This window comes from Enoplosus armatus, chromosome 22, assembly GCF_043641665.1.
Source record: "Enoplosus armatus isolate fEnoArm2 chromosome 22, fEnoArm2.hap1, whole genome shotgun sequence".
Taxonomy (NCBI): Eukaryota; Metazoa; Chordata; class Actinopteri; order Centrarchiformes; family Enoplosidae; genus Enoplosus; species Enoplosus armatus.
The window spans coordinates 9,603,006-9,630,278 of NC_092201.1; the positions used below are offsets into that span (position 1 = coordinate 9,603,006).

At 41.3% G+C, this 27,273-nt stretch overlaps 1 protein-coding gene across 2 annotated transcripts in view; it reads right to left on the reverse strand.

Moving 5' to 3' along the window:
• The window catches only part of grm8a (glutamate receptor, metabotropic 8a), a 190,180-nt gene that overhangs the window by 11,201 nt on the left and 151,706 nt on the right, over window positions 1-27,273 (reverse strand). The window contains exons 7-10 of one of the 2 annotated variants that reach the window (XM_070929314.1): window positions 15,757-15,896; window positions 13,238-13,384; window positions 10,960-11,381; window positions 9,284-9,650 (exon numbers count right to left, since the gene is read on the reverse strand). In XM_070929314.1, the coding sequence (XP_070785415.1) occupies window positions 9,284-9,650; window positions 10,960-11,381; window positions 13,238-13,384; window positions 15,757-15,896 (1,076 nt within the window). The remainder of the gene's footprint in view (window positions 1-9,283; window positions 9,651-10,959; window positions 11,382-13,237; window positions 13,385-15,756; window positions 15,897-27,273) is intronic. The other variant, XM_070929315.1, reaches the window with a different exon arrangement.

Consider the following 27,273-nt stretch of genomic DNA (forward strand, 5'->3'; position numbering starts at 1 on the left):
AAGTTAAACATACAGTCCATCCATCCATTTCCTGTAACCGCTTATCCTGTGCAGGGTCGCAGGGGGGGCTGGAGCAAACCTCAGCTCTCATTGGGCGAGAGGCAGGGTACACCCTGGACAGGTCGCCAGTTTATCGCAGGGCTAACACTTAGAGACAGACAAACCATTCACACGCACACTCACACCTACGGGCAATTTCGAGTCATCAATCAACCTAAACTAATGTACAGTGTGGACTTTAAATGTGCTTTGCAGTAAAGCTCAGAGAGCTATCTGACAAGTTATGTCGGTTACTATAGTGATTTTATTTGCATGGTGAAGTGAGATAGATGAAAATGTTAAATACAACAGGCAGCTAAGAGGCTGACATCATTTGTCTTTGCTTTTTCTGTCACGGTTAGTTAGTCGGTCTTTGGCAACCTTCTCTGGTGTAGTAGTCTCACTCTACAAGTGGTGCTGATGCCCATCTGTGTACAGGGATTCAAATCATTGTACACACACACACACACACACACACACACACACACACACACACACACGTACAGTCACATAAATGCTTATCATTATATTTTGGTATTCCAGTGCACTTGCATACAAACTGCTAATAGCATGCACTTTTTCTGGCTTAAAAGGTGCACAACACTTAATGAGGGCCAGCACTCAAATACCCCAGCGAGATGAAAATTTGATTCGTTTGGAGGCACCGAATAAGAACTCAAACTTCATGGCACTCCCCCACAACTCTTTACTGACCAGACTTTTTTAATTCCTGACTCAGACCTGAATGCTTTCCGACACTTTGAGTCTGACAGAGCTCCAAAATCCCCAAGCCAAGTATCTCCTAACCATTGCCAACAACTGGATGCCAGGTTATTGCATCTGCTAAGCAACAGCTTGAAAAGCAGCAAACTTTGAATTTCTCTTGGGATCAGCAGGATCAGCAGTACGGCACTAATTAAATTGGGGTATCCACAATGGCTTCATTTACCAATTTTCCAATGTTTTGGAATGTTAAATTTGACTAAATTACCATCCTCATGGTTAATGAATACAGCATCATTTTCTTAAAATATTGCGCATTTACTTCACATACTTTATGGTTTGTTCTGTTTAAAGACAAAAAACAATCAGAATTTATAAACTGTATACCTTGAAAAGTTAATAGGCACAAAAAACGACTGCCAGCACTACTAGTTAATTAGCTGCAGTGCCTGTGTTGAAGCCTTTTATCATCTATTCATGTTTTTTTTGCTTTGTCATGCAGTCTGTCTCTCTACAGTGTGACGAGATGACAGCTGCGGTGGAGGTGGAAAATAACAGCAGCATATATGATGTTTGTTGTTAGCGTTGTTAGAGACGTAAGGGTGATGGAGATGATTGTTGCATTGGGCCTTGAAAGAGAATTTAGTGCAGAAGTTTGGATTTATACTGTTCTTTGCCTGTCTCTATTGCTCCCTTGAGAAGAGCTTCTCTGTGTGTGTGTGTGTGTGTGTGTGTGTGTGTGTGTACATGTAAGTGTACTTAAATGTATGTGTTTGTGAACGTAGAGTGTGCATGTGTGTATGCATATATGGTGTGTGTGTGAGTGTGTGACTGCGTCTCTGTGTGAGGTCCCCCTTGGGCGTCCCCTCATCCTTCAACATCTCACTGTTTGATGTCAGGATCTGACACTCGCTGTCTGACGACCAAATCCCACCAGAACCCTGCAAAAGATTCCAAAACCCATTCCTTCAAAAATGAATGAAAGCTCCCCCCGCACCCCAACCACCCACCCCCACCCACGCACAGCCTGTTGAAGATAATCACCCCAAGGATTGGTAAATTCTGTCAGAATAAAGACGACATGACGTCTAAATCCAGCAGAGGAAAGAAACATTGGTCAGGAGTGATCTGCTCTCTGTACGTGCTCTGTTGATCCCTGTGAATCGCTACTGTCTGAGTTATGAGCTTATGTGTGGGAAGACCAGAGTGTTCCCTGGTGTGCTACCTTGCCTGTAAAAAAAAAAATTGCTCAATTTGTTCTTTAACGTCAACTCATACAAAGAAAGTTTGTATTTTGAAGGTAGTTTTAACTTTTTCTTATTTAATCGCAACCAAATTTGCTCCTTCAGAAGGGGCTAGTGAACATTTTTCACTAGTGTGTCATGTGAGAAATTTCAGATAACACAATCAATGGTGCAGGAATGTCACATTTACATAATGTGCATCCACAACATGTAATCTCAGTTAGATGTCGCACAGTTCACACAGCTCCTTCTCGTTTGTCTTATTACTAACCATGTGGCTCAGGACTACCTCTCACTTGATGAGGGAAGCAATCTACTGCTCTTATATACAGGATCCATTTTCCCTAAAGCACCCCATACATACTCTACGTTTCTATTTAAGTGCTCACACTGAGTGGTTTCAATACATGGAGGTTGAAGCCATGTTCTTGTAAATGTAATGAGAGGCTTTGTATAGTCCCTCCAAGAATTAATAATCTTGTGATCACAATAATTACTCCAATCAATCTCAACATTATTTTTCGACAACTTGCAATTTTGTCTAGTTCCCACATATTTTCCCCAAAAAATGATTCAATTGAAAGAATGATGGCACATTTTATCATCATCACATCTTCCCTGCTTTGAAATTGGTGCTCTGCCTGGAAGAAAACAACCTGATGTGTTGAATTCAGGACACCCAACCGCTAACAGTTAACCTGTGGATGACTACTATACTACTACTGTAACTATTCAACCAATTACCAATTTACATGTTTGTCTTTCTGAGACTTTTATGCATATTATTAAAGATCGAGCGTTTTACTCTTCCTGAAACATAGTACATACCATGGCTATGTTGTGTTCAAGTATCCAGTTCTATAGATTTTATAGACACTCACATAAGCTGCAGCTGAATCATCCACTGGCCAGTCAAAGTACAAATAGAAATAAATTGAGTGTTACAATAAGCTTAGCATAGTGTTTGGTGTGTGTGTGTGTGTGTGTGTGTGTGTGTGTGACAGAGAGTCAGTAGCGATGTTTAAATGCTCATGACCCCACAGCTTTGGCCATCTGTCCGATTCTTAAACAATTCTGACGTTCCCCTTCTTCCTCTTCATCCCGCTTTCTTTCTCTTTGTATCTCTCTGTGTTTCAATTTCACTCTTCATCTCTGATCTACATTTATCTCTCTCCCTCTAATAGTAGCTTGCCTCTCATCCTCCATCTTTAGCATTTGATGGCTGCGTAAATCCCACCCTCCTGTCACTGTCTGCTCATGGTTGACGTTGCTCTCACTCTGCACTCCCACACTCTGATTCATTCTTTCTTTGCTGCATTTTTGCCTCGTATGTTCAGTCTTGCTGCCTCCTTTTCCCCTTCCCTCTTTCATCCTCCATCTTTTTCTTTTACATTGTTGTTCCCACCCTCTCAGGCGCCTCTCTCTCTCTCTAAGCATGTCGCTTTTACTCTGCTTCCCTGTCTCTTTCCTCCTCTGTCTCTCCCAACCTCATCAGATTACTGAAGATTGATTACCGGCAGTTACTCCCCGTAAGGATCTGGGCGGTCACTGGTCCTCCACCGGGACCACAGTCACAGCAATAAATCTGTCTGAAGACAGTGAGCCGCGACACTGTGTGTATATGTGTGTGTGTGTGTGTGTGTGTGTGTGTGTGTGTGTTGTGAGGGGCAGAAATGGACTTGAGAGAGGCAGGTATATAGATTGTGTGTGTTCTTTATATACTCCTGAGGACCAAACACAATCACATGAAGAGAAGAAAAATGAGGAATGTTACTCAAAGTGAGTCCATTTGCCATTCTTCACTTCTTAAAAGGGGGTATTTTGAGGTTAGGACACTTGGGTCTTGCTTTGGTTTAAGGTTAGTAATAGACAGTAGTGTGTGTGTGTGTGTGTGTGTGTGTGTGTGCGTGTGTGTGTGTGTACGTTTGTGAAAGAGCGAGAGAGAGAGATGGGGAATGTGTCAGACAGATAACGGGAGGCCTTGAGAGACACAAAGTGCATAGGTGTCTATGAATATCAGCTTCAGTGACTGAAACTCGGTATTCATTCTGTTCAGAACATGCAACTCTGTCCATACATCACGACACCGCAGAATTCAGTCCTTTAGACCTCGTTGTTTCTCTCTGTACCTACTAATGTAGACCAAGGTCTTCATGTCCATGTCTAGAAACGGAAAAACTCCCACAAAAATGTCAGATTTTAGCAGAGAATTTCTTCTGGATGGACAAGAACGGCCAGTCTTGTACTTGCAAATCAGACACTTAAAAAATACAAAAATCCCCTCCGTCTCTCAGCAGTTCCTACATCAATATGCAAGAATAACTAACAAAAAACACACTCAAATATGTCTCTGTACAAGCAACTGGTGCACACATAATGACACAAGAACAAACCATGTCTGAACCATGTAGGATCGAATCCAGCTCGGGGCCCTCCCTCTTCCCTGCCTTTTCTGTCTCTCTCTCTACTATCACCGTCAAAGAAGCAGAAATGCCAAAAAAGAAAACCAAACATATCAAAAACACACATGCTGTGAAAAAAAAGACACACACACACACACATTGAGTGGGTTTGTGGGGAGCAGCGGGGTGTTTGAATCTTCCTCTGTTGGAAGCAGGAGATAACAAGCTGACCATATTTAAGACATCTGGAGGACAGGAGAGGTGGCTCACAGGGAGAAAGAAGGAAAGATGTAGATAAATACAAGAGAAAGAAGAAAAAAGACAAAAGAAAAAGAAAGAAAGATGGTCGTCTGTCCATAGTGTCAGGCAAAGGAATGATGAGGCAGACACAGAGAGAGATGGCTGGAGAGAGGATGTACCCTGTGGTTAGGGCTTTACAGCAAGCAGAGAGAGGCTGAGGGAAGCACACACACACACTCACACACACTCACACACACAACCTTTCTCGTTTCTGCAGGGTGCGGCAGAAGCTGCTTGGAGCCAGCAGCCTCTGCATGGTAGCATGACCTATTTCAAAACAATACTTCCCTTGTTGGTGATGGTTAAGAATGCCTCTCTCCCTCTTTCTTGATTTATCTCTCACATTCATATTCAGTGTCTCACTGTCTCCCCTGCATGCCCGTATCTCTCGCTGTAACTTTTCAAATGTTTCTCTCTCCCTTTCTTTGCGTTTTTTCCTCCTCTCTTTCTCTGCCCACTGTGACTGCTGAGTATTCAGAGGAGAGAGGAATATGAGGGACAGGACGTGAGCAATAGGGAGGAATGGGAGGAAAAAATGAGGAAAAGTGAAGTGAAGACGACGGATGGGTGAGGACAGAAGATGAGGCTGTGGCAGAATCTCAAGTCTGCATTTGTTAGTAAATTAACCATGCGAAGTCATTCTAAATATACACATATCTAGTATAGGAAGACAATTAGGTCTCCATGCCACATGCTGGATTTTTATTCAACCCAGAAGCTGCGAAGGAATATGGAATTTCTTTAAGTGGAAGGTTATGCATTGTAACCCAGGCTTTTACAGCGTACAAAGGTAAGTAGATGCCATTTCAGCTCCTCAGAGGTTGAGCTATTATCCTAAACACACACTGCTCGCATGGATATGAACGCAAGGGCGGCCCTTGAACAGGAAACATGAAAATTGTATATCTGACAGAATACAGCAGAAGGATCCCGAAACATCTAACAGGTAGAGGCTGATAATAAGATAATGAGGCAAGGAGAGGTTGAGCATCAAAGTTCATTCTTGACCTTATAAACAGTTGTTTGACAAAAAAAATGAACGCTCAGCTTATTTATCTACCAAAACTGGTCCCAGCACTGACTGGTAAAGAGTAAGAGGTCATTCACCATTAGTCAGTGAATGCATCTGATAGAACAGATATGCTTCTATTTCAATCAATCGACAGTGACTGTGTGTTGGCCAAAACGCTGGTGACCTACACTCAATACTGGCAGCCATTGAGCAACACCGTGAGAGAGTCGAAATTTCCAGAAAAAGTAGTGCACTTTGAGTCAAGGGTTTTCTTTTGTCAAATGCAAAGCAAAGTAAAAAAAAAAAAAAAAAAAAAAAAATCACACACTGAAGCACGCCTGGTGGAGTCTGATTGATGGCGCCCAGAAGATGCAATCCCTAAAACAATAGGCATTTGAAATGACATTATGCGAACCACTGTTTCGACAGCCGCCTCATCACAAGCCCAGATGCCTTTAACAAATGAACAGCTGCCGTGAGCATCTCAAGTACCTGTACATTTCACACACTTCAGCGCAGGCACGGGTCACAAGCAGTGTAAAAAAGATGAAAAACTCTAGGTAGCCCAGAGTGCAATATAAGTGTCATTATCAGTGGTTGTGTTGCAGTATAGTTGAGTCTTAATCGTACACAAATGAACAGTTTTAATACTTAAATTAGGCTACTGATAATATTGAAGAATGATTATAGCCATCTGATGACAAAGTTAATCATAATATGAGTCAAGTTGTCATCTAACCTAGCCCCTTCCACCTCCCCCCCACCGGAAACCAAACCTGTGCCCCTGGTAGAGCTCTCCTCATTAAAGCCCCATCAGCGAGTCACATCATTACCTGTTTATTCCTTTCACTCGTCTCTCTCCTCCCTCTCTTCTGCTCTCTCTGTTAGCCAACCAGCTGCCACACACTCCAGAGGATATTCCAATTAGAAACAACACAGACACACACACACACACACACACAAATGTGCACTGGTGGATATTCCAATTAAATACAACACACCAGACAAACACACTCAAACGCAAATACACAAGAAGTCGCTGGTGGACACTCTAATTAGCTGAACAAACATGGCATGGACGCTGCTCAGCCCAATCAGTAAGACAGGATGCTTCAGCACGTCAGATAACGTACACACACACATTTAACATGCACACACACATTTACATTTATGAAGGCAAACAAACACACAAAAGTGACTTCTGCAGCCACACATGAACACACCCTAAAGGTGGCATGACACATCATCAGCATCTACAAATGGTCATAAACACAGTCTAATATATGCAAGGGCATGGACTCACACAACATTAGCAGGTTCACCGTCACTCACACATGGTAGCTTAAAGGTTAGCGAAGCTGCCAGCAGTCATAAGGTCAACTGTTTTAATCCCATGACAGGATTAAAGCCTCTGTCTGGGGAAAGTGAATAAGTAATGTTCTCCTTATTAAGTTATAATTGTAATTATACTCGCCAGGTCCTATTTGCGTGCAAGTGGTTGAATAAAAAAGGTTATTGCTTTAAAAAAAAGAAAAGAAAAAGAAACCTCACTGAGTCACTTAAAACTTCCTGCATCAGTAAGTACCCCCAACACACTGACTTCTTGATGGAGGGGAAAAATGAGAGTGAGCAAAGGAAAAACACTATGAAACATCCAACAAGAGAATGATTTCCCTGATGTGTGATTAGACTGGATCACTTTGATGTCAGCTATTTTGCCATGCGACAGAGGCGGCACCCGCCATGAAAGGCAAATGGGCTGAGACGCAAGGAAAGGGAGAAATGAAAATTGCCTGACTGACAAATGGGGAGAGACGACGATAAGAGTCGACTCTTTTATTGAGGGAGAGGAAGGGAAGACCTGGACCTTCAGTGGTACTCAGTGTTTATGACAGTATATTGACATTTGAGATTGTGTAGATGGAATTACAGGCACTCTCAAGGACACACCTTTTTGGTGCTGTACATTGGTTTGATTCCTTTCTTTCCTTAACAGCTTGAGGTTTGTATCTTTACAGTGTATGTGTGTGTTTACGTTGTACTTCAAAACCTGTGAATAATAAAGTGCTATCTCTCTGTATTTACTATTATCTATATACCATATGTGCACATTTACAAAATACAAAGGTTTAGCATTGTGATGTACAACCTGCGACACCTGCAATCAACCTGCAACCTGCCTTGAATCTCAATGCCATGTGTGAAGTGTTCTATTGTTAAACACTCGCACTATCATGAAATGGAATCAATAAACACAATGGTTTACTATGTGTATACTGAATTGTTATGAATCAGATTAGCTGTTTGAGTGTGTGTATGTTCATGGCTCCAAAACAGATAAGGTGAAAGGACACCTCTTATAGGCTGCCACACAACCAGTCAATCATTTACATATATCTGATTATTGTTCCCCTAAGGCAGTGGTTCCCACCTTTTTTGCTAACAACCCCTTAAAATCAAACGATAGCTATATGTGACCCCTCATCACAGGTTATAGCCCTAAGACTTATCTTGGGACTCCTTGAGGGGTCTTCACCCCCAAGTTTGGGGCCACTGACCTAAAGGATCCAAGTATGTTTGTCTCTCTATTTGTGTCTGTGTATGTGTGCAAAAAGTGAGTAAAATACAGTAGATAACGGTATGTAACGGTACGTAAAAGATGACTCGCAACTAGAATATCCAATAAATGAAATATACATGTAGATAATGTACTGTGCAGCCATAATGAAACCATCATTCATAAGGTGAAGCTTGAACCCTGTAAAGGCTGCCCACACACACACAGACACACACCTTCACCTTGTGAAAGTTACATCTTGCTCACATCATACAGCCATCAATAATTGACTACAGGTAGGAAGAATAAGCTCTACAGTACAACCCTCTAAAAGCCTAGACCAGGGCATGGATCCAGTCAATCAGCCAGACAGAAAATCCTCTTGTACTCACGGGGGATTGTCAGGAGATTTTGGACTTCAAGCCATTAGTATAGCTACAATTGAAGGCATATCTATCTATCAGTGCCAAGAGATGCAGTTTTGATCTCCTCAGGGAAGGAGAAAAAGACAAGACTTTTCTCTGCCATGACAATACATGTAAATTTATGACTCAAAAAAGTGATTCCAAAACTTAATAATGCTGCAAAATGGGCTCAGAAGAGTTTAGTCGTGCACACAGAAAGCCCATAAACCACACCATCACAGCCCACTTGTCAGTGAATTGTTATCTTATAAAAGATATTTCACACAAATATCACCTAAATCCATTGCACCCTTCTCTATGAACTCAAATCATATACACACCGCTGAAACACACAAATGCACCCTGTAGTCATCTTTCCTGTAGACTGTGATGTCTCAAAGAAAATTGCTTGAAATCCCAAACAGGTCATATACAGGGTAATCCTACAGATTGACGTGCAGACGAGCAGTCACACACCGTGGTCTCATCCTCTCTACAGACTCAGAAATCCTAAAGATGCAGACATCTGCTACAATATACTTACACTCTCTGTAGACTGTAGTTCACAAAGAAAATATCAAAAACTGCAGTCACACACTCACCCTCTCTGCGGACTGTGATGTGCCAAAGAAGATGGGTATGAACGCCAGCCAGATGATGCAGGTGGTGTACATGGTAAATCCGATGGGCTTGGCCTCGTTGAAGGTTTCGGGCACGCCTCGCGTCTTGATAGCGTAAACCGTGCACGTCACCATCAACAGGATGGAGTAACCCAGGGAGCAGATGAGGGACAGGTCTGAGATGTCGCACTTGAGGACACCGCGTGCCGCCAAGGGATCCTGGGTCCGCTGCTCGCCGTAGTCCACGATCGTGTGGGGAGGGTCCACCGCGAACCAGACAAAGACCCCCAGCAGCTGCACTGAGATGAGCGAGAAGGTGATGACCAGCTGCGAGGCAGGAGAGATGAACCTGGGAAGGAGAGGATTACTGATATGAGGAGGTGGTGCGGCAAGAGAATAACGCTGCCAGAGCTAGCGGTTTCATTTCAAGTGGGGCGACCCACGCTATAACGTTTGTACTCACTGTATGTGGGCTTGAAAAATCAGTCATTGCTACATGAAAACCATTCAGATTTTGGCTATTTTTAAGATAGGATTTTGGCCGATAAAGTCTTTTACAAATGACCATCAACCTGAAAATAAGGCTGTTTTTATAATATCTAAAGGTTAATACGTTTTCTACTCTACAGCAGCAATATATTGTATTGCTATACATGCAGCCACACAAACTCCCACAGTCTGTTGAGCTGGAGAGAGATCAGAAAAGGCAATGATGAGATTTGAGGCAAGACTGAAACAGATGGGCAGTGAGGAGCAGTTGTAGAAACACATAGTACTGGATAGAGGGACTGTGCTGATCATCTAGGATGTCAGAGAGATAAAAATGAGGACAAATAATAACCCCCAAAACAAAAGCTAGATTTTCACTCACAGCCTTGGTGAAGAAACAACCTGTTCCTCCAAGCTCCTAGGCTCACAGGATGCTCAGTGCCTAACTATCCCGGAGGCACAACACACACAGGAACCTGAAAGGAGCCTCAAAATCTCTCTCTGCAGAAAGTCCCTGCATGTTAACGGCCTCATTCTGCATCTCATTGTACCCTCACATCAATTGTGTTGCACTTTCTTATCTTATTTACTGAAATTTCATTTTCCTTCATATATAACAGTAAGAGCAACAATTACATACAACTACAACACATCATTTGTCCAGCCTTTCCTGGCAAACATGCAAGAAATTTGGAAAACTCTAATTATCATATAAAAATCTTTATATGTATGAGTAATAGCAGCACAATAACACAATAACTGCGACAGCCGGGTGGCGCGGAAGGGAAAACAGATGACCACCTGGGTAGCAGGGACATGAACCTGAGCACTATTAAATACTGCATTAACATTTTAGCCACTTAGTTGATGCTCTCTCTCAGAGTCACTCACACTGAGTGCAAACAGTACAATAGGTGAGTGTGAGTTCATGACTCTCATAAATAATGGATGAAAAATAAATGATGAATAATGATTGCAAGCAGCTTAGTAAGGAAGAAGTGGAGGTTGTGCCTTCATGTGAATACACACGCCCAAGTGCACAGAAAAAACCACAATAACAGCGACCTTCAATGCCACTACACTCATCGAAGTCTACGTGAGCTGAACACACATCCACACAGAGGGCAAACAGAGAGTGTGTGTATTTGACAGACGGGTGTCGTCTTCACCTGGGTGCGGTTACAGACTTCTTCCCTTGTTCAAAGATGCGGTGTATCCTGTTGGTCTTGGTGAGCAGCGCGGCATAGCTGAAACACATCCCCAAGCCCAAGAAAATCCTCCTGAACGAACACACTCCCACATCCGGCGTGGCGATCATGAGGAACGTTATGGCGTAACACAGGAAGATTCCCGTCAGCAGCACGTAGCTCATCTCCCGCCCGGACGCTCGCACGATGGGCGTGTCATTGTAGCGGACGAACGTGACGATGACGAAGGAGGTGGCGATGATGCCCAGCATGGAGATGAAGACGGGGAAGATGGCCCATGGGGAGTGCCACTCCAGCTTGATGATCGGGATGGGAACGCAGCCAGTGCGGTTGGCATCAGGTCGCATCTCATATGGACACAGCTCACAAGTGAACTCTGACGCCTGGGAAGAGACAGCATTGATAATGTACATTAAAGACTTTTTTTACAAAATAATGAGCATTAACATTTCGTCATTGCTTAGGCCAGACAGACCTTGATGGAAGACATTTTAGTCATATATGGATCAAGCAGAAAAAGAGGCAGATATTGAAGTCAAGTCAAATCTAACTAGGGCCAGCTATAGGTCAATGTGACTGGACCAAGTTCAATCCTCTTTTTGTCCACAATTACAATCACAAAAGTACAGTTGAATAAGGTTTTAAAACCCAAATTCTTACAATAACTGTGGTAACTCTGTATATAGATCCGACAGATGTGTAAACATAAATCCCCAATGCTTTCATCCAACCAAAACCTTCATACATGGTAAGTCTGTATATAGCTCCCATGTTTATGCAAATATAGTGTAAATCCCCAGTGCTTTCATCCAAAAACATCTCACCAGCTGATTCATTTACTGAGAAGTTGACGCTGAGTTATCTACGTCTGTAAACTGTCTCGTTAATGAGAGGAAAAAAAGCATTCATTTTACACATTTTTGTACACTTGCTCTTTAGTTCATTTACTTGTTTTTGTCATGCTGCTATACTATTTTCCATTCTACTAAAACCCTAAATCTATAATAAATGTGTCAACAGATTATTGATTTTACAGCAAATGCATGTATCTGCAAAATGAGTATTGATTGCTTGCTCTGACAAGCATCGCCTGCTGCGGCTTTGGCTGCGGCTATATTCTTTTTCCTTTATTGCTTCCCAAACAAGGGAACTCTTTGCACATATACTTGCTCGTTCATGGATTTTTCTAACTTAGTAAGAAGGACGATGGGCTGCCAAATTGTCCCCAACCGTGATATAATTAACATGGGGGATGTATCTTTATAATGTGTGATCAGACCCTTTTCCCTCACCTCAAATTACGTACTTCCATTTGCTATAATAGCATCTGTGGAGTTCTTCCTGCATATATAAATCTAAAATGGGCCACCTAATTGGCTCACTTTTTTGATTGCCTGAAATGAGTTGAATCAAAAAACCCTGATCACTACACAGGGGGACAGAACTCCTGTGTACACTAAAAGTAATCACGCAACAGCTGCCAGAAAACAGATGCATGTTTATATTGTCAAAGTGCTGTTATCGCAAGCAAATTTTGATTCATTAGGAGTTTTCGGACGCCGCCTCTTTTCATTGTGTCTTTGCACTGCAAGAACTGGGAATGATCGTAGTTCTTAGAACACTGTTTTGAGAAACTTTTTTAGCTCCTACTTCAGAGTAGGTACACGAGCCAATGCAGCACTGGCAACCACCACCTTTAAAAACCTGTGTAACAGCTCGTAACGATAGCCTTAAAAAAAGTACCAAAACACGGACAAATGGACCGAGAGTGAAGTCCAGGCTTTATTGAGTGTATATGTGACGGGGGAATACAATGCGATTTTGATTTTGATTAAGTGACAAAACTGAATTATGTTTTAGGTGTATTTTGCTGCCTGCAACCTCTGAACTGGTTCCTTAAATAAAAGTAAATGGTCATTCATACACTCAGATACTATATTATGCCAAGCCTTACTCTAGAGTGATATGAGACTACACACTTAGCACTAGGTCCTTTATCAATTGAGCTGCAGCATGCTACAAGCTATACTTTAGAGTTACATCTTGACAGGCTGTTATATGTGTTTGTATTTTTTTTTTTTTTTCTTTTTTTGCAGTTTGTGCAACAGAAATCACAATGAATACAGCCAGAAACAACATAGCAGATGTGGGACAAGCAACATCACATCACAGGTGAATGGTGAACTTCCAGCTGAGCCAAGAGCAAGTACTGGTGGCCTGTATTTCCCCAGAGATCTACCTGGTAGTGGTATCCCTCACACCGCTCACAGTGCCAGCAACACGGCACGCCTTTGACCACTTTCTTCCTTTCGCCCGCACGGCATGGGATGCTGCACACAGAGGGTGGGAGAGATGGGTCACCTGTCTTCCAACGCATGGCCTCGACCTAGAAGAGGAGAGGAGAGACAATTGGACAAAAGTATGAGATCTGTTCTATCTGGCAAATTTAGATTTTGTTTGTTTTTGTCTTGAGTGCAACACAACAAACCTAAAAATTATTTGTGTGTTCATGTGACAAAACAAAACTTCCCTCCCTCCTGTGGGATATAATGCGACACAAAGATTGGCAGCCATCTGCTGAGGCTGACATTACTGTGTGCGAACAGTCCTTTAACACTCTCTGTACCTGCAGAAAGTGTGTCTTCAGGGCAACTTGGAGAGCAATTAGCACAAGCAGATCCTCTGATCGTTTTCCTGAGCGCTGCCGGGCACAAAACTAACACCAGCTAGTCTGGAAGCCAGCAATCAGACCATAATCAGATCTGGCACAAATAGGCCATCTGTATTTCCTTGTGTGTGTGTGTGTGTGTGTGTGTGTGTGTGTGTGTGTGTGTGCATATGGTCTTCCATGTGTGCGTTTTGTTTGTTTGTGCTGGTGTCATGCTGGCATCATAGCGAATCTCTGAGCTTTCCGTATGTCTGCTGTGTGTGAGTTAATTTGTCGTTATGTGTGCGAGCGTTTGTAACTCTGTCATTATGCCGAGTCCCCGAGGTTCATCCGTTGCTGAGGGTGCCGAGTAAAATGGAGCATTACTGTTTTAAACAGGCACACAATGTACCCGTCCAACAAAAACTAGTTAGGAGGAAAAACTCGTCAGGGATACAGAGAATGGACTTGATTTGATAATTTACACACATACAGGAACACACACACACACACACACACACACACACACACTTGCAGCATTTTAACACCAATATTGAGTTACTGGCTGTTCACAACTTAGTGCTAAAAATATATCTGCCACAGAAATACTATAATGATAAAAAAGTGTATTGCATGCGTGTGTGTGTGTGTGTGTGTGTGTGTGTGTGTGTGTGTGTGTGTGCAGGAGTGTTTTGAAACGTTTTTTGTTGGGTGCTGTTTTTTCCTGTTTATTCAGTATTTTTACTCATTACTTATTCATAGCCTTAACAACTCTTGCAGAATTTTTACACACACACAGACACGCACCTTTTCTTTTTTGTTTTTTAACAATAATCATAAATTATGCACAACCCAAAATAACATAGGCCCGGTCGCGAACCTCTCTTCCATTAATTACTTAGATGACACAATAATAGCTGTAATAGGATTCTGCTTTAACTATAAACATCAACCTAACTGTGTTCGTGTGTCCAAGTACTGTACTAACACCAAACATTTGCCGTGAAGCTCACTGGCTTGACTTGTCCTGCGCCTGTTGTAAAAGTTTCTTTATACTAATGAGCATTCAAACAGTTTGTTGATCATGAACACTTTCAACTGCCGCCATCACTACATCTGCCACTGTGCCGTCAAACCCAACTGGATTGTTAAACAAATCAAATACATCTGTTAATTTGTCAACTGTCAAAGTGCCCAATCATGTGTGTCTAAACTACAGTGTGTGTGTGTGTGTTGTCCTTTATGTTGCTGCTCTCTCTCTCTCTCTCTCTCTCTCTCTCCCAGTCAGCCAGGCCGTCCATCAGGCAGAAAGCACTTCGTGTCTATTAGTCTTCTCATCTGTCATCTGGCCTTTCTAATGAAGTCCTGGGTGGATTTATAACACCAAGCACTCCAACTTGCTCGAGGAGCTTGTGCGCTTGTGCATTAACTGATGTGTTTTTGTGTGGATGTGTGTGATGCTCAGGTGTAAACTCTACAGTACTACTGTGCAGTTTTGGTGCCAGCATTTATAGGGTGTATATATCTATGTGAGTGACCCTGTGTGGATGTGTGTCAGTGAGAGTATGTTCCACTTAGTGTTCTGAAAAGAAGAAAAGATCACTGCTTTCTTGCAATTCTTGCTAACTTTTGTATAACTCAAAAGAAATCCAGCCCAGTAACAGGGGATTGTGAATTCATGGCAGCTGCTCATAGTGATGTTGAACTTTCATTATGCCGAGGCATTTGGTCTATAATGCCTCAGAAGTCAGCGACGAGAACAACTGGAGAGAGAAAAGAAGGTTGAATATGTAGTGAGCAGTGATAATACACGCACTGCTTTGCTCTTTTGTTGTTTAAATTATAGTTTCTTTATTGCATTTCCTGAGAGTGCCGTGAGCAGGAAATTAATGGAACATGAGCGATAGTGACTCTTCATGATCTCACACACACACATGCAGGCAACCAGATGCCTTTAGCCTCGGTTGAACCCTCTTACTCATCCATTGGATTTTACTAAATGCTGCTTTGCCTTTACTCTTGGTTGTTGATTTATTTTCTTTTTGATTTGTCTGAAAAAATAACTGCAATGCCTACGGGAGCTTGGCATGTATATGTGTCTAAAATCTCACTTTGAGGTGCAGTTTATTGGTCCAGGAGCCGATGACTCTGTACTCCGCAGTAGACCTGTTGTTGATCTGGTACTGGAAGATATCATATCTTCCTGGAGCGTCTCCATTCTCATTGAAAACCACTGGTGTACCGGCACTTCCTGGAACAAAGAAAAGGTCAATTTAGTCATTCAAAGTGAGACTATTACATATTGATTTGAGCCCAAATGGGTCCATTCTTTATTGATCACCACAGGAGTGACCACGGCACACAAAAAGTAAAAAGGATAAAAGTGAAATGATATTTGGTGGCCAAATCCTTGAAAGAATAAGGGATGATGTATCCTCTTGTAGCTGAGTTTCCTTTGAAGAAACAAAGACAGTAAAAGTCGGAAGGATTAACATTTCTTGCAATGTAATTGTGGTAAAAAAGAGAATACAATGCCCTCAGTGAACACAAAAATACAGAGAAACAACGACAAGGTACAACTAGGCAGCATGATGACAAACATTAATTAGAATTTCACAGATTTTGGGGACAAAAATACAGAATGTGGTGAAATGTATGTGCTGAAAGAGACTGCTTTAAGGAAATAAAGACATAAGACCATGTCACACGCTGGAAAAGCCTGGAAAAGAAGGCAAGATAGATTTTGTTGTGTTCAATGATGATCTGAAGATTGTACAGTGAATTTTTGGACTTTCATACACTGCACTAGCTTTTCTGAAATCATGTTGTCTTGTGAACTCTTGCAGGCTGGACATGGATGTAATATGGATGACACAGTAATACAAATGTCATTCCTTCATTCATTTATACATATTTATGTAAGAAATGACACATTAGGATCTGCAACAAGGCCTAAATACACAAATTACATACATGAGGTATATATAAATCTAATAAAGCCATGTTTCCTTACGCAGTGTGTTAAAGAGCCGTGATAGCAAAGGCACTGTCCCCTTTAGTCTTTAATCTAGTCTGTGTATTGTACCTGCGCGCGCGTGTGTGTGTGTGTGCGCTGCAGAGTGGTGTGATTGAATATGTACACGCATGGATAAGTTTATGTGTCCTCTAAGGATTGGTATTCTCACCACCAATAAGGCTTAATACAAACCTTTTATCCTTCTCCCTCTCTGTCTTACTCGCCTTCCGTCTTTTATGTAGCAATACAATCAAATCAAATGGCTGAATCTGGTCTAGCATAAAGGAAATCCAATTACAGTGTACATGTGGAGAAAGCACTGTGTTATGGAAATTCCACCTGCGTACTATAAGTCATTGATATGGTGGGATGATGCAGAGGATATATAAAAACAGTTACCTGTTTGAGGCAAAGCAAGAAAGAAACCATGTGAAGATGAAGACTGGAAACTGAGGAGAAATGAAAAGAATGAAAACAGAGATGGACAAAGGAGACAGACAGAGGAAAAGAAGAAAGCACTGTGCCAGAGACAGAAAATATCAACAGAAATACATTTAACCTCCTAAGACCCAAGTTCTATCTTAATTTCTCTTTGCTATCTTGGCTTATTGGGACCTGATAAGTATAAAAACTAAGCATCATCTGTTGACATGATGTAGTTCCACATACGGGGACAATTTTGAATTTCCATATAAGCAGAATTAAGTATTATGGTATAACCCAAAATGTGATGTCCACGCATGTGGATGCCAGGTCCTAGGAGGTTAAAGAAAAATGTGTGAGATAAAAACAGAAACTGAATTGAAAGAAAGACAAAGGGAGGGGGAATACAGACAAAAAGAGAAGGGTGGGTAGAGAAAGGATTGCACAATAGGACAGAAAAAAAATCTAATCACACAGATAGAGAAGAGAGAAACTCAGACACTGAGAAGTAAAGGCTCTCTCACTGTGATCACAAGTAATGAGAGATATACATATAATGGGTGAAAAGAGAGAATAAGTGAGTATGAGTCTCATTAATAGAGAGTAAGAAAGACGAATGGAGGAAGACTTAATCAATAGAGAGACAAAGGTAGAGGTCTCAATCTCTCATTGTTACCACAAGTTATGAATGGGGTCCATTTCTGCGAATACATGTAAAACTGTTCCTATTATCCCTCGCACTTTAATTTTCCTGCTCACACACACTCTCAAACTGAAATACATGTACCAACGCTCTCAGACAAGCACTTAACTCAACTCAGGGATACTGTCCAATGTAGTCCTTTCCCTCACCCCGACTCTCATCTTGCCTGTAATTACTAAATATCAAAAGCAATTGGGTGTTTTGACAATCCGCTGTGCACCACAGTAGGACAGGCTCAAGTAGTGTGATTTTCACAGATTGCATTATAACCCAAATTGTATAGATTTGAATATAGCATAGCCAGTGTTAAATGTGACTATTTTTGGTTAATGTGTTCGCTGGGAAACAACTTTGTGTGTTTGCTGTGTAGTAGGCACACAGGATGATGTCATCGATGTATTCACCCGAGCCACTACTACAACTACAATACACCACAGCAACCAAGCAGTTCTCTAGCGACCACACTCACCAAACTAACTCATATACCTTAGCAAACACCTGGAAATGACCTCGCAACCACACACGTTCACTATGGCGACCTTCCTAAACACACCGTAAACGTCCTAGCAGCCATCAAATACACCATAGCAACCACCTAGCAACCAATTGCCCTGGCAACCACACCAAACACTTTAGTAACTACTCAACAATGCCCTGCCAAGCACACAAGGACACCACTGTAACCACTTAGCAACAACCAAGTGACATCCTAACAACCTACCAGAACTGCTTTGGTTACTATTCCCCCCACCATACCTCTCTCTTCCTCAATGTCCCCCCATTCCTCCCTTTCTTGCACAAACATGTACATTTTTGAGTACAAAATGAAAGGAAGAAATAATGAGAAACATATCAGCATAAACAGGGCCAAACATAAAGATAGGCAATTAAGTAATTTACCAAATTCATTAGTGAGTATACAATGCAGGGCTCACCAACAAAGACCTGGTTTATTTGAGCTACTCAGGAGGCCAGTCTGTAGCCGACACCAAAAACAAAAGAGGTTTAACTCAGCCAGTGATGAGCATGTCATCTTTTCCTCACCACTTTCCTATTGGCTGACTTTTCATCGAATTTCACTTTTACAATCCAATCATGTCTCTGTAGAGCTCGCTCGGGATGCAGCAACTAAAACAGTTGTTTGGAGCAGAGACACGCTGGCAGGTACTTTACATTATGCAGAGACGGTTTGCTCTGAAAGCATTGGTTACCTTGAGTAGAAAATGAGTATTCAATCTCATAGTGTTGTGTACAATTTGTTGGCAATTTCTGGGTAGGGTGGATAAAGACAGCACACTTTTAAAAGCAGCAGCAATTACTGCAAACACACATACAATAGGCATGACAGGCGCTGGCAGCATCTAGCCAAAATGTTAGGAAAACAGGTAGCTGAAAACCCCTCATCAGGTCTGATTAATGTTTTGGTTTAAGAGATGACATGGACAGGCTTACTGGCCTAATGAATCTCCATTTTGGTTTTGTTTTGTTTATTCAACACATCATTTCAAGAAAAAGGCTCATGTTGGTTGAGTATATTTGCTGGGGCATGTGGAATTTTTCTGAGTTATATATACATTTAACCACAGCTGAATTGTTTGTCCACTGGGCAAGAAAAAGACAAGAAAAGTGGGGAAAAGAAGTCATTGAGCCTGTGAATGTGTTAATGTACTGTACTTTGTGTCATCGGTGTGGGAGCAGTGACATATCAGCGTGTTAATTTTCACAACTTGCCGCTTTAGTTGGCATGACCTTGTAAAAGAAATGATTTACCTGTCGCCCTGGCAACACACCTCCACCTCATCCTGTAGTGATATCTCTCATGTTCTGTTATTTAAAGGAAAATGCTGCACTGCACAAAATGTCTCAAACAAGCAACCACATTATAATCACACATCGTATAACATAGCACTTAATGTTTCTCCATGTCCACAATGCTAGAGGTTAACATTTGTAAGACTTTAAAGTCTCCCTGACTGGACATTTATTGTAAAATAGGTATTGTAAAATAAATGATGTTCTCTTGAGTGCAATGTGGTAATTCTTGTTCATCACTGCTAACTGTGCTTCATTGATGTCTTTGTTAACTTTTGATACAACTTTTATTCATAATATTGAAAACATTTATTTTTCACCCAAAAGCCAACCAATTCAAATGAATAATTAACCATATTGTTGATGCATTTCGATATACAGTACTGTACCTTTTTTATACCTTACAGCTTTTATTATACCTTTGAGAGAATACACATATCTTTTCTGTAACTGCTGATATTGTGCCTCAAAAGTAAATTCTTGTGATGCTATTTTCTTCTTCACCTCATCTGCATTCATTCTGCATAACCTCAAGCAAGCTGACAAGCTCAGAAACTGCTGAAAAAGGCCAGAAGGGCAGATGTATGTTAACGCGATGCATTGTTTCACTTGCTCTGATTTAGGGGAATAACAATGAAATCTCTGAGTTTGAGTTTCTTTTTTGGGGGAGGTCAGGTGCTAAGATTAGGCTGCCTGAGCGTGGTGAGAATGGTTAATACTTCTAGTTGAAGGAGAGTGTGCGTGAGTGTGTGTGAGCAAACATTTTCCTAGAATTATTTACTGCTGCAGCAAGGCACCGTAGCGACACAGGCATAAGCTCTGCTGGAGTGTCCTCGAGCAAGATACTGTTTCCCTGCCTGCCAGAGGCACTGCTCTGCAGCTTGCCCCTGAGTCGGTGGCTTTCCCTTTAGGGATCAACAATAGAATATCACAAAAAAAAACTACAACTCTCACAACTTTCCTCTAGATTTGCAAGGGGAGCTCACAGGTCACGACCTTTTGCTTCATTAATGTAGTACGATATCTGCTAGTGCAGTGAAGCCAATGTGAATTTAAATTTAGCTGATATGGATTTGCAGACAGAGATAAACTTACGCAAGGAGAATAAGAGAATAAGAGAGAATATTGGCACAGGAAAGTTCCTGTGCCAATATTACTGTTTCACTCTTATTCTCATGAAGAATTGATTTGCTTTGCCACTAAGTTCAAATATATCCAATGTCAGTCACACTTATCTGAATCATGCTAACCCGAGAGAGAGCTGGAGAAAAGAGAAGAAGAAGAAATCAGGAGTCAGAAATATAGGAATAAAAGCGAGCAAGACAGCAGTAACACCTCAACCCTTAGCCAGCTTAACTGCCACAGAGAGGCAGAAGAAGAGGGGGAAAAAATGAAAAGAGATGGAGAAAATGAGTGGCAGATAGAAGTAAAAAAAGGGGAGTAAGCAGGTCTGTGGGAAAGCATCAAACCCCGTCTATCTGACAGATCGGCGCAGAGACACATCGGATCGACTTAAAAGCAAAAGAAGAGAGGGAAAATGGGGGTGAACATGGGAGAATGTGTGAATATCACATAGCAAGGAAGCTGAAAAGACTTCCAAACTTTCTTAGTTTGACCGAAATAAGATTGAGGGGGGGGAGAAGAGATGGAGAGCAAGAAAGGAGAACCACAGAACGTGTGAGAATATCAATTAGCATAGGCCTTAAAACCTCGCCGGCTGAAAGAGATAGAAACAGGCAGATGGAAGGGGAGAGGCAGAGGGAGAGTATATGAATAGCCTTAGACCTCTGCCTGTTACTGGAGCTAGAGAGACAGTGAGACAAAAGAAGAGAAAAAGAGGGGTGGACAGCGAGAAAAAGAAAAGAGTTAGAGAGGAAGAAGCAGAGGGGCTGTTAAAAAGCCCTCAGCCTTGCCTGGTTCACTTTAGAAACACTAAGGGTGAATAGCAAGTCTTCATATCAGAGACTAAATGTTTATGACAGGGAGATGCAAAAGCTACACTGCAGCATGCATTAATAAAACATGGGTCTCTGTGTGTGTGTGTGTGTCTGTCTGTTATGAGTTTTTGCCAACAGGCTACCATCTGTGTGCTATGCAACGATAACAGAGCGACTGGAACGGACAGTGAAAGAAACACAAAAAGAGAATAAAAAATGACAGAAGAGAAGTAATAATGAAGCCTGAACTCATCCCACAAAAAAATATTGTCGTCTTCACAGACGTCCACAGTGGAGGAGTTAACTGAAACTGAGAAGCTGGCTAACTCTAGTCCTTATTGCTTATGACTTCACTGTTTTTAGTCTATTTGCAGTGTTTTCTGAGCCAGTTTTCGCCGCTTGCTGTAAAACTATCCTTACGGCCAACCCTCCCTCCTTCCACAGCAGCTGGTTTCTCCTTCCTCTCCTCTCCTGTTCAAAGCATCTCCATCCCCTCCTCTCTCTCTTTACCTCCTAGCTTCGCTTCATCCCGCCGATCTTTATCTCAAAAACTACCCATTTTCTCACGCATTTCCAAAGTACTCTAACTACTAACTTTCCCTCCTCCCCCCCGTCTATCCATCCCTCCCTCTCTCTGAATCATCCCTTCTCCCCTCAGCCTCTCTGTTATCACCATGCCTTGTCTGGGCAGAGAAAAAAGGCAGGCGAGAAGAGACATTTGTCTGAGAGAAACAGCAGATAATAGAACAGGCAAAAGAAACAATACATGTTTGAAGAGGATCCTGATCGAAATGGTTCTCACTGTGAATAAGAATGAAACACTTTGGCTAAATAGTGAAAGTGAGATTAAGATGGAGAGACGCAGGGCCAGGACAAAGGAAAGAGTTTTGAGAAAGGGTAAAAAGAGAGAATACACACTTTAGACACACACACACACACCAACTTGTGCAGGCTAGCATAAAACATGCACAGCAAAAGAAAAGAAGAAAGCTTTGTATGGCAGTCACCAGTGATTACAGAAAACTAATTTAAGGAGCCTCCATCTGTGTCATGATCTGCATTCACGGCAGTCTTAGAGAAAATAGGAAAGAGAGAGAAGTAAAAAGAGGAAAAAAAGCGATAAAAACAGAGGGAGTGGGACACTATTCAGTTGATCAAAAGAGACAAAACAGCCTGAACGGGGAATAGAAAAACAATTTGAGGGAATGAGAGCGAAGGAGAGGAGAAATAAACAAAACAAGGAACAAGGAGCTACATTACCAAACTTGGCAGAGGAAAAGGGGAGAAAAAGGGGTGAAAGAGAGAGCCTGAAAAGTCCTGAAAGATATTACACTAGTTCCAGTCTTATGTTATATCACACATATAGTACATGTCCACTAGCATATTTCTCAGTTTATGCGACTGTTTTTTATCTCTGATGATTGTACACACATAGAAATAATGTCCCAGCTTTCTAAACTTATCTCTGGGTTAGGCATTTGATTTATTGGCTTTTGAAATGACAATTTACACATCTTTCAATACACACACACAGACACAAACACATGCCAACTGCAACTATGTCAGTCAATATATCGATGTCTTTCTTTACCCTTACCTCCATCCATGCCAGCAGTACAGTATGGATGTCATGTCTATATGGCCACAGTACAAGTGTGTGTGTTTGCCTACACAATGCTGTCTGTCAGAAGATTAGGTGGGCTTGTATTGTTCTGTTTCTACAGTTGACAGACTCACATTTTATCCGGTTGAAACTAATCTCCGTCAACAACACATTCCTGACAAAAAAAAAGCTGCACGGATGTGAGATTTAGAGGTGTCTCAGGATATGCAATGAGAAATTATTATTCCTGTCTCTCATTTCCTCAAACTCCCTTCAACTCCAATGCGAGGTTGTTTTTGTGACTGTGCGGAAACAAGTCTGCCTTGTCAACTGTATTCATTTTGGTTTGCTTTTATATCTGCCTATTCCTATTCTGTTTTCTTATCTAAAATTATATTCAGCGAATGATCCCCTTGCAGAAATTAGCCCACTGCAGTGGCAGGATGTAATATATAACCCTGAGAAGATAATGAGCAGATGACAAGAGCAATAGGAAACATTATATGGAGGAATACAGGCTATATTTATACTCAGAAATAAGCTGTCAGTCTGCATGTCAGTATATTGACAGTATATGTTTTGACTTTCTACCATTATAATGCAACTGTTTGGGCTGTCACCACATTGAAATTAGAGTGGTGAGAGATAAGTATATACGGCTTCAGCTTTCAGTGGATGTGAATTGCTGCTGAGTGTTCACTGTATGGGAGCGTTACCAGGGTAGACAAGGTGATAGCACCTGTACAACTTTAGACATCACGTCAATAATCTCTACTTACTACCTGCTGCTCACTTACAAGCAGCAGGTAGTAAGTAGGAGATTATGTGCGAGCCTGAGGAGTTTGTGTTTGTGTGACAGTGACAGATATGAACACACTATTTTATATTTGTATTCTTGACTTGATTTTTTACAGTACTTGCTTTTTATTTTCATACATTTTTTTTCTCTAGTATGCTTATTTATGCACCAATACACCAAAGCAAATTCCTTGTATGTGAAAACCTACTTGGCAAAAAACGAGATTCTGATTCTGGGAAAAGACCTGCATGAAATATTGTATTAAAGTACCAACATTGTAATGTATGATGCTTGATATCATCAGTTATTTGCATTATTGTAATATTGTGAAATAGTTTAACATTCAGGAAAACACTCATTCGCTTTCTTGCCATGAGCTAGATGAGAAGGTAGATACCACTCTCCTGTCTGTGGGTTCAGACCAGCCTTTTCTAAATCTTCCCTACTTAGGTTGTCGAAAACAACAACTTACAGTGGATGAAAATTCAAAGAATGTTTTCAAATGTAACTACATTATTTTGGACATGATTTAAGTTCACCATCAGTTAGAATTCTCCTTTTTGTTAAGTTTTGGATGAAACATTCTTTCTCCATCTTCTCCTGCCCAAGGTTGCCCTGACCCAGTAAAGTTTCTCATCTTTGAGTTCGAACGCCTACTGTTTCACCATTTGTTTCTGTATTTGCCCATCTCCTCTACTGTCTCTCAAGATGGATATGTTCACTTAAAGTCTTTGGAGTCTCTCTCTTGGTCTGCCATCTCCTTCTTTCTAATGTCATACTCTATATAATATTAAAAACCTTCCTTCTCATTGTTTTCTCCCAGTTTCTTGCCTTTCAAGGTCATCATGCTCTGGTAAAGTTTGATATATCCCAGTCAGCATATCTTCTCTATCTTTCTCCATCTCTTCCCTTTCTTTTGAAGTTCATTTTACTCAGCTAGTCCTCAATTGCCGCATGGCTCCATTTTCTACCCTTACTACTTACGGTTTCAAGCAAAATTCGTATTTCTTTTATCACTCTACCTGAACACACCCTCTTTCTTTCGCACTTGCTTTGTCCCTCCTGCCAACAAGCTTTCACATTTTCCTAGTCAGCTGTCCATCTTTTTTCTCCATCAGTACGTCCTCTGATTCTCGCTCCCTTCCACGTGCACCTTGCCCTTGTCTTTCCATATGTTCTTCCCTCCATCTCCCTCCAAGGAGCTGGACTCTCCTCTCCCATAACCCCTGTGTCTCTTTCACCCCCTCCTCCTCTCTCCAAGATCATTAATGCCTGGTAAAGTTCATCAAGCAAGTTACTCCTCCTCCAGTGCTGTCCTCCTCTCTGAGGTCACCCCCCCCCCCAAGCTGGTTAGTCCTTCTCTCATCTCCACAAGGTATAGAGTTCATCAAAAGTTTCAAAGTCAAGCCGCTCTAATTAGCGCAAGCTGGTTCCCATGGCGATGTCCATCTTGTCTCCCGGCAGGAGACACAACCTGGCAGTGATAAGATCACAATGAGAGTTTCCTACCATGACAAACACACTTATGTGAAAGACTAAAGTAGGCTGTTACTTTCTCGTTCTGACGTTGCTCACCAGTCTATCCAAAACTAGTACACACAATGTTACAATCCAATAGTCCTCAACTGCTCAGTCTGAAAGAGAGCATTCATGACCACCAACAGAGTGCCCTTGTGTCATGTTTACAGGTCAAAAATGTACCACTAAGAATCAATATGTTGCAGGGTATAGTCCATAAGGTCGAAAGAATACCCTATACTTACAGCTTCTGTTCCTCAAAGCATCAGCGAATGCAGGTGCTTTAGGAAAGGAACGTTTGAAAATGTGTCACATTCTTAAGCAACAGCAATTTCATCAATTAACATTGCACTGAAGAACAAGCACGCAGGTAGAAAGAAGTGGACTTTGATTTGTTAGATCTAGTTTTACACATCTCTTGCTGTATTGCCCTATATTGAGGACTCTTTTATTTAGGGGGACTTTGGGACACGTCAGAGCAAGATGTATGTCTGAGCAAGTTGTCTGTCCGACACTTAACTACTCTAAGAAACCTAAAATGCAACCTCATTATTGTTATATTAGAATAAAATACACTCAATGTATTCAACTCTAGAACAAATTCATACATCATAAAATGAGACAATGGAGTCTCCATAGAGAAGGTTGTGTAACTTTCTTTTAAAATACCACTGAGAAATTTGGGTTGGGGTTAAGTTCTTATCACTAATTTAAATTTAATTTGACAATCTGCTCAAAACCTAAAAGAGATTAACAGAAAAAAAATGAAAAAAAAGCTTAAGAAAACATGTGCAAACTGTAGCCTTCAGTTGATGAGTCAATGCCTTTAGAAAGCAGGAGTGATGGGAGAGATGAAGGGAACACAAGAGCGACTGAGTCAAACAGAAAGCTAAGACGAGAGAGGAGGGTGGTGAAAGGGAGACAATAGAGAGAATGAGGCAGAAGAGTTGGGAGGCAACTGAAGGCCAGAGACATGACAGAGAAAGAAAAGAGCAGAAAAGGATAGTACGGTAACAAGATAGAGAAAAAGAGTGATGGAGCAAGAAACATTAGCAACGGCTCTATTTGAAAAGCCACTTTGGGACGTACTTAGAACCAACAAAGCCAGGAGAATGCGAATAGGCCAAATTAATCTGTGTGGGTGACCGCAACGTTCAGGTACTGTATGTGATTCAGTATCTGAATCTGTTACATTGCATACGACCTGAGTTACCATGATGGACACGAAATGAGCAGACAGAAAAATACATTCTGGCAAACAAACTTACTTTGTACTTTACTTTCAAGATTTCTTTTTATTTTCTGTTGTGTGTTTTATTATCTATTTTATTTCTCATTTTTCCAGACTTTTTGCAAGAAGTATGTGTTTTCGAAAACTATTTCAGATTAGTTGTAGCGAAGTTTATAAAATAAGAACTATAAAAAGTTGGGAGCATTTTGAATTGTGGGTCATTGTTGCCCCAGTACCTTTTGTACCCTTTTGAACCCCTGTTCAACAGGTAGTATCACATCTTTTTATGTACTTAGATTTCTGATTTCTCTGCCCACTCTTTCTCTTAGAAGGCTCTTCAGGCTATTTCTCTTTCTCTCTTTAGTGACAATCCGAGATGGATAAGGATAGTTCTCGCACAGACCTGATTCTAACTAAAGGACAATGTCTGAGCCTTCAAGATGATGACTCTGATGTTGCTCATGTGATGATACACACATTTAACATAAGTAAAAATTAAGCAGTTGTATGCTTGGAAAAGGTTGCTTTCAATTACAATTTTTATTTTGTTTTGGATTCCATTACTCATAATGGGCTTGTGGCTGCA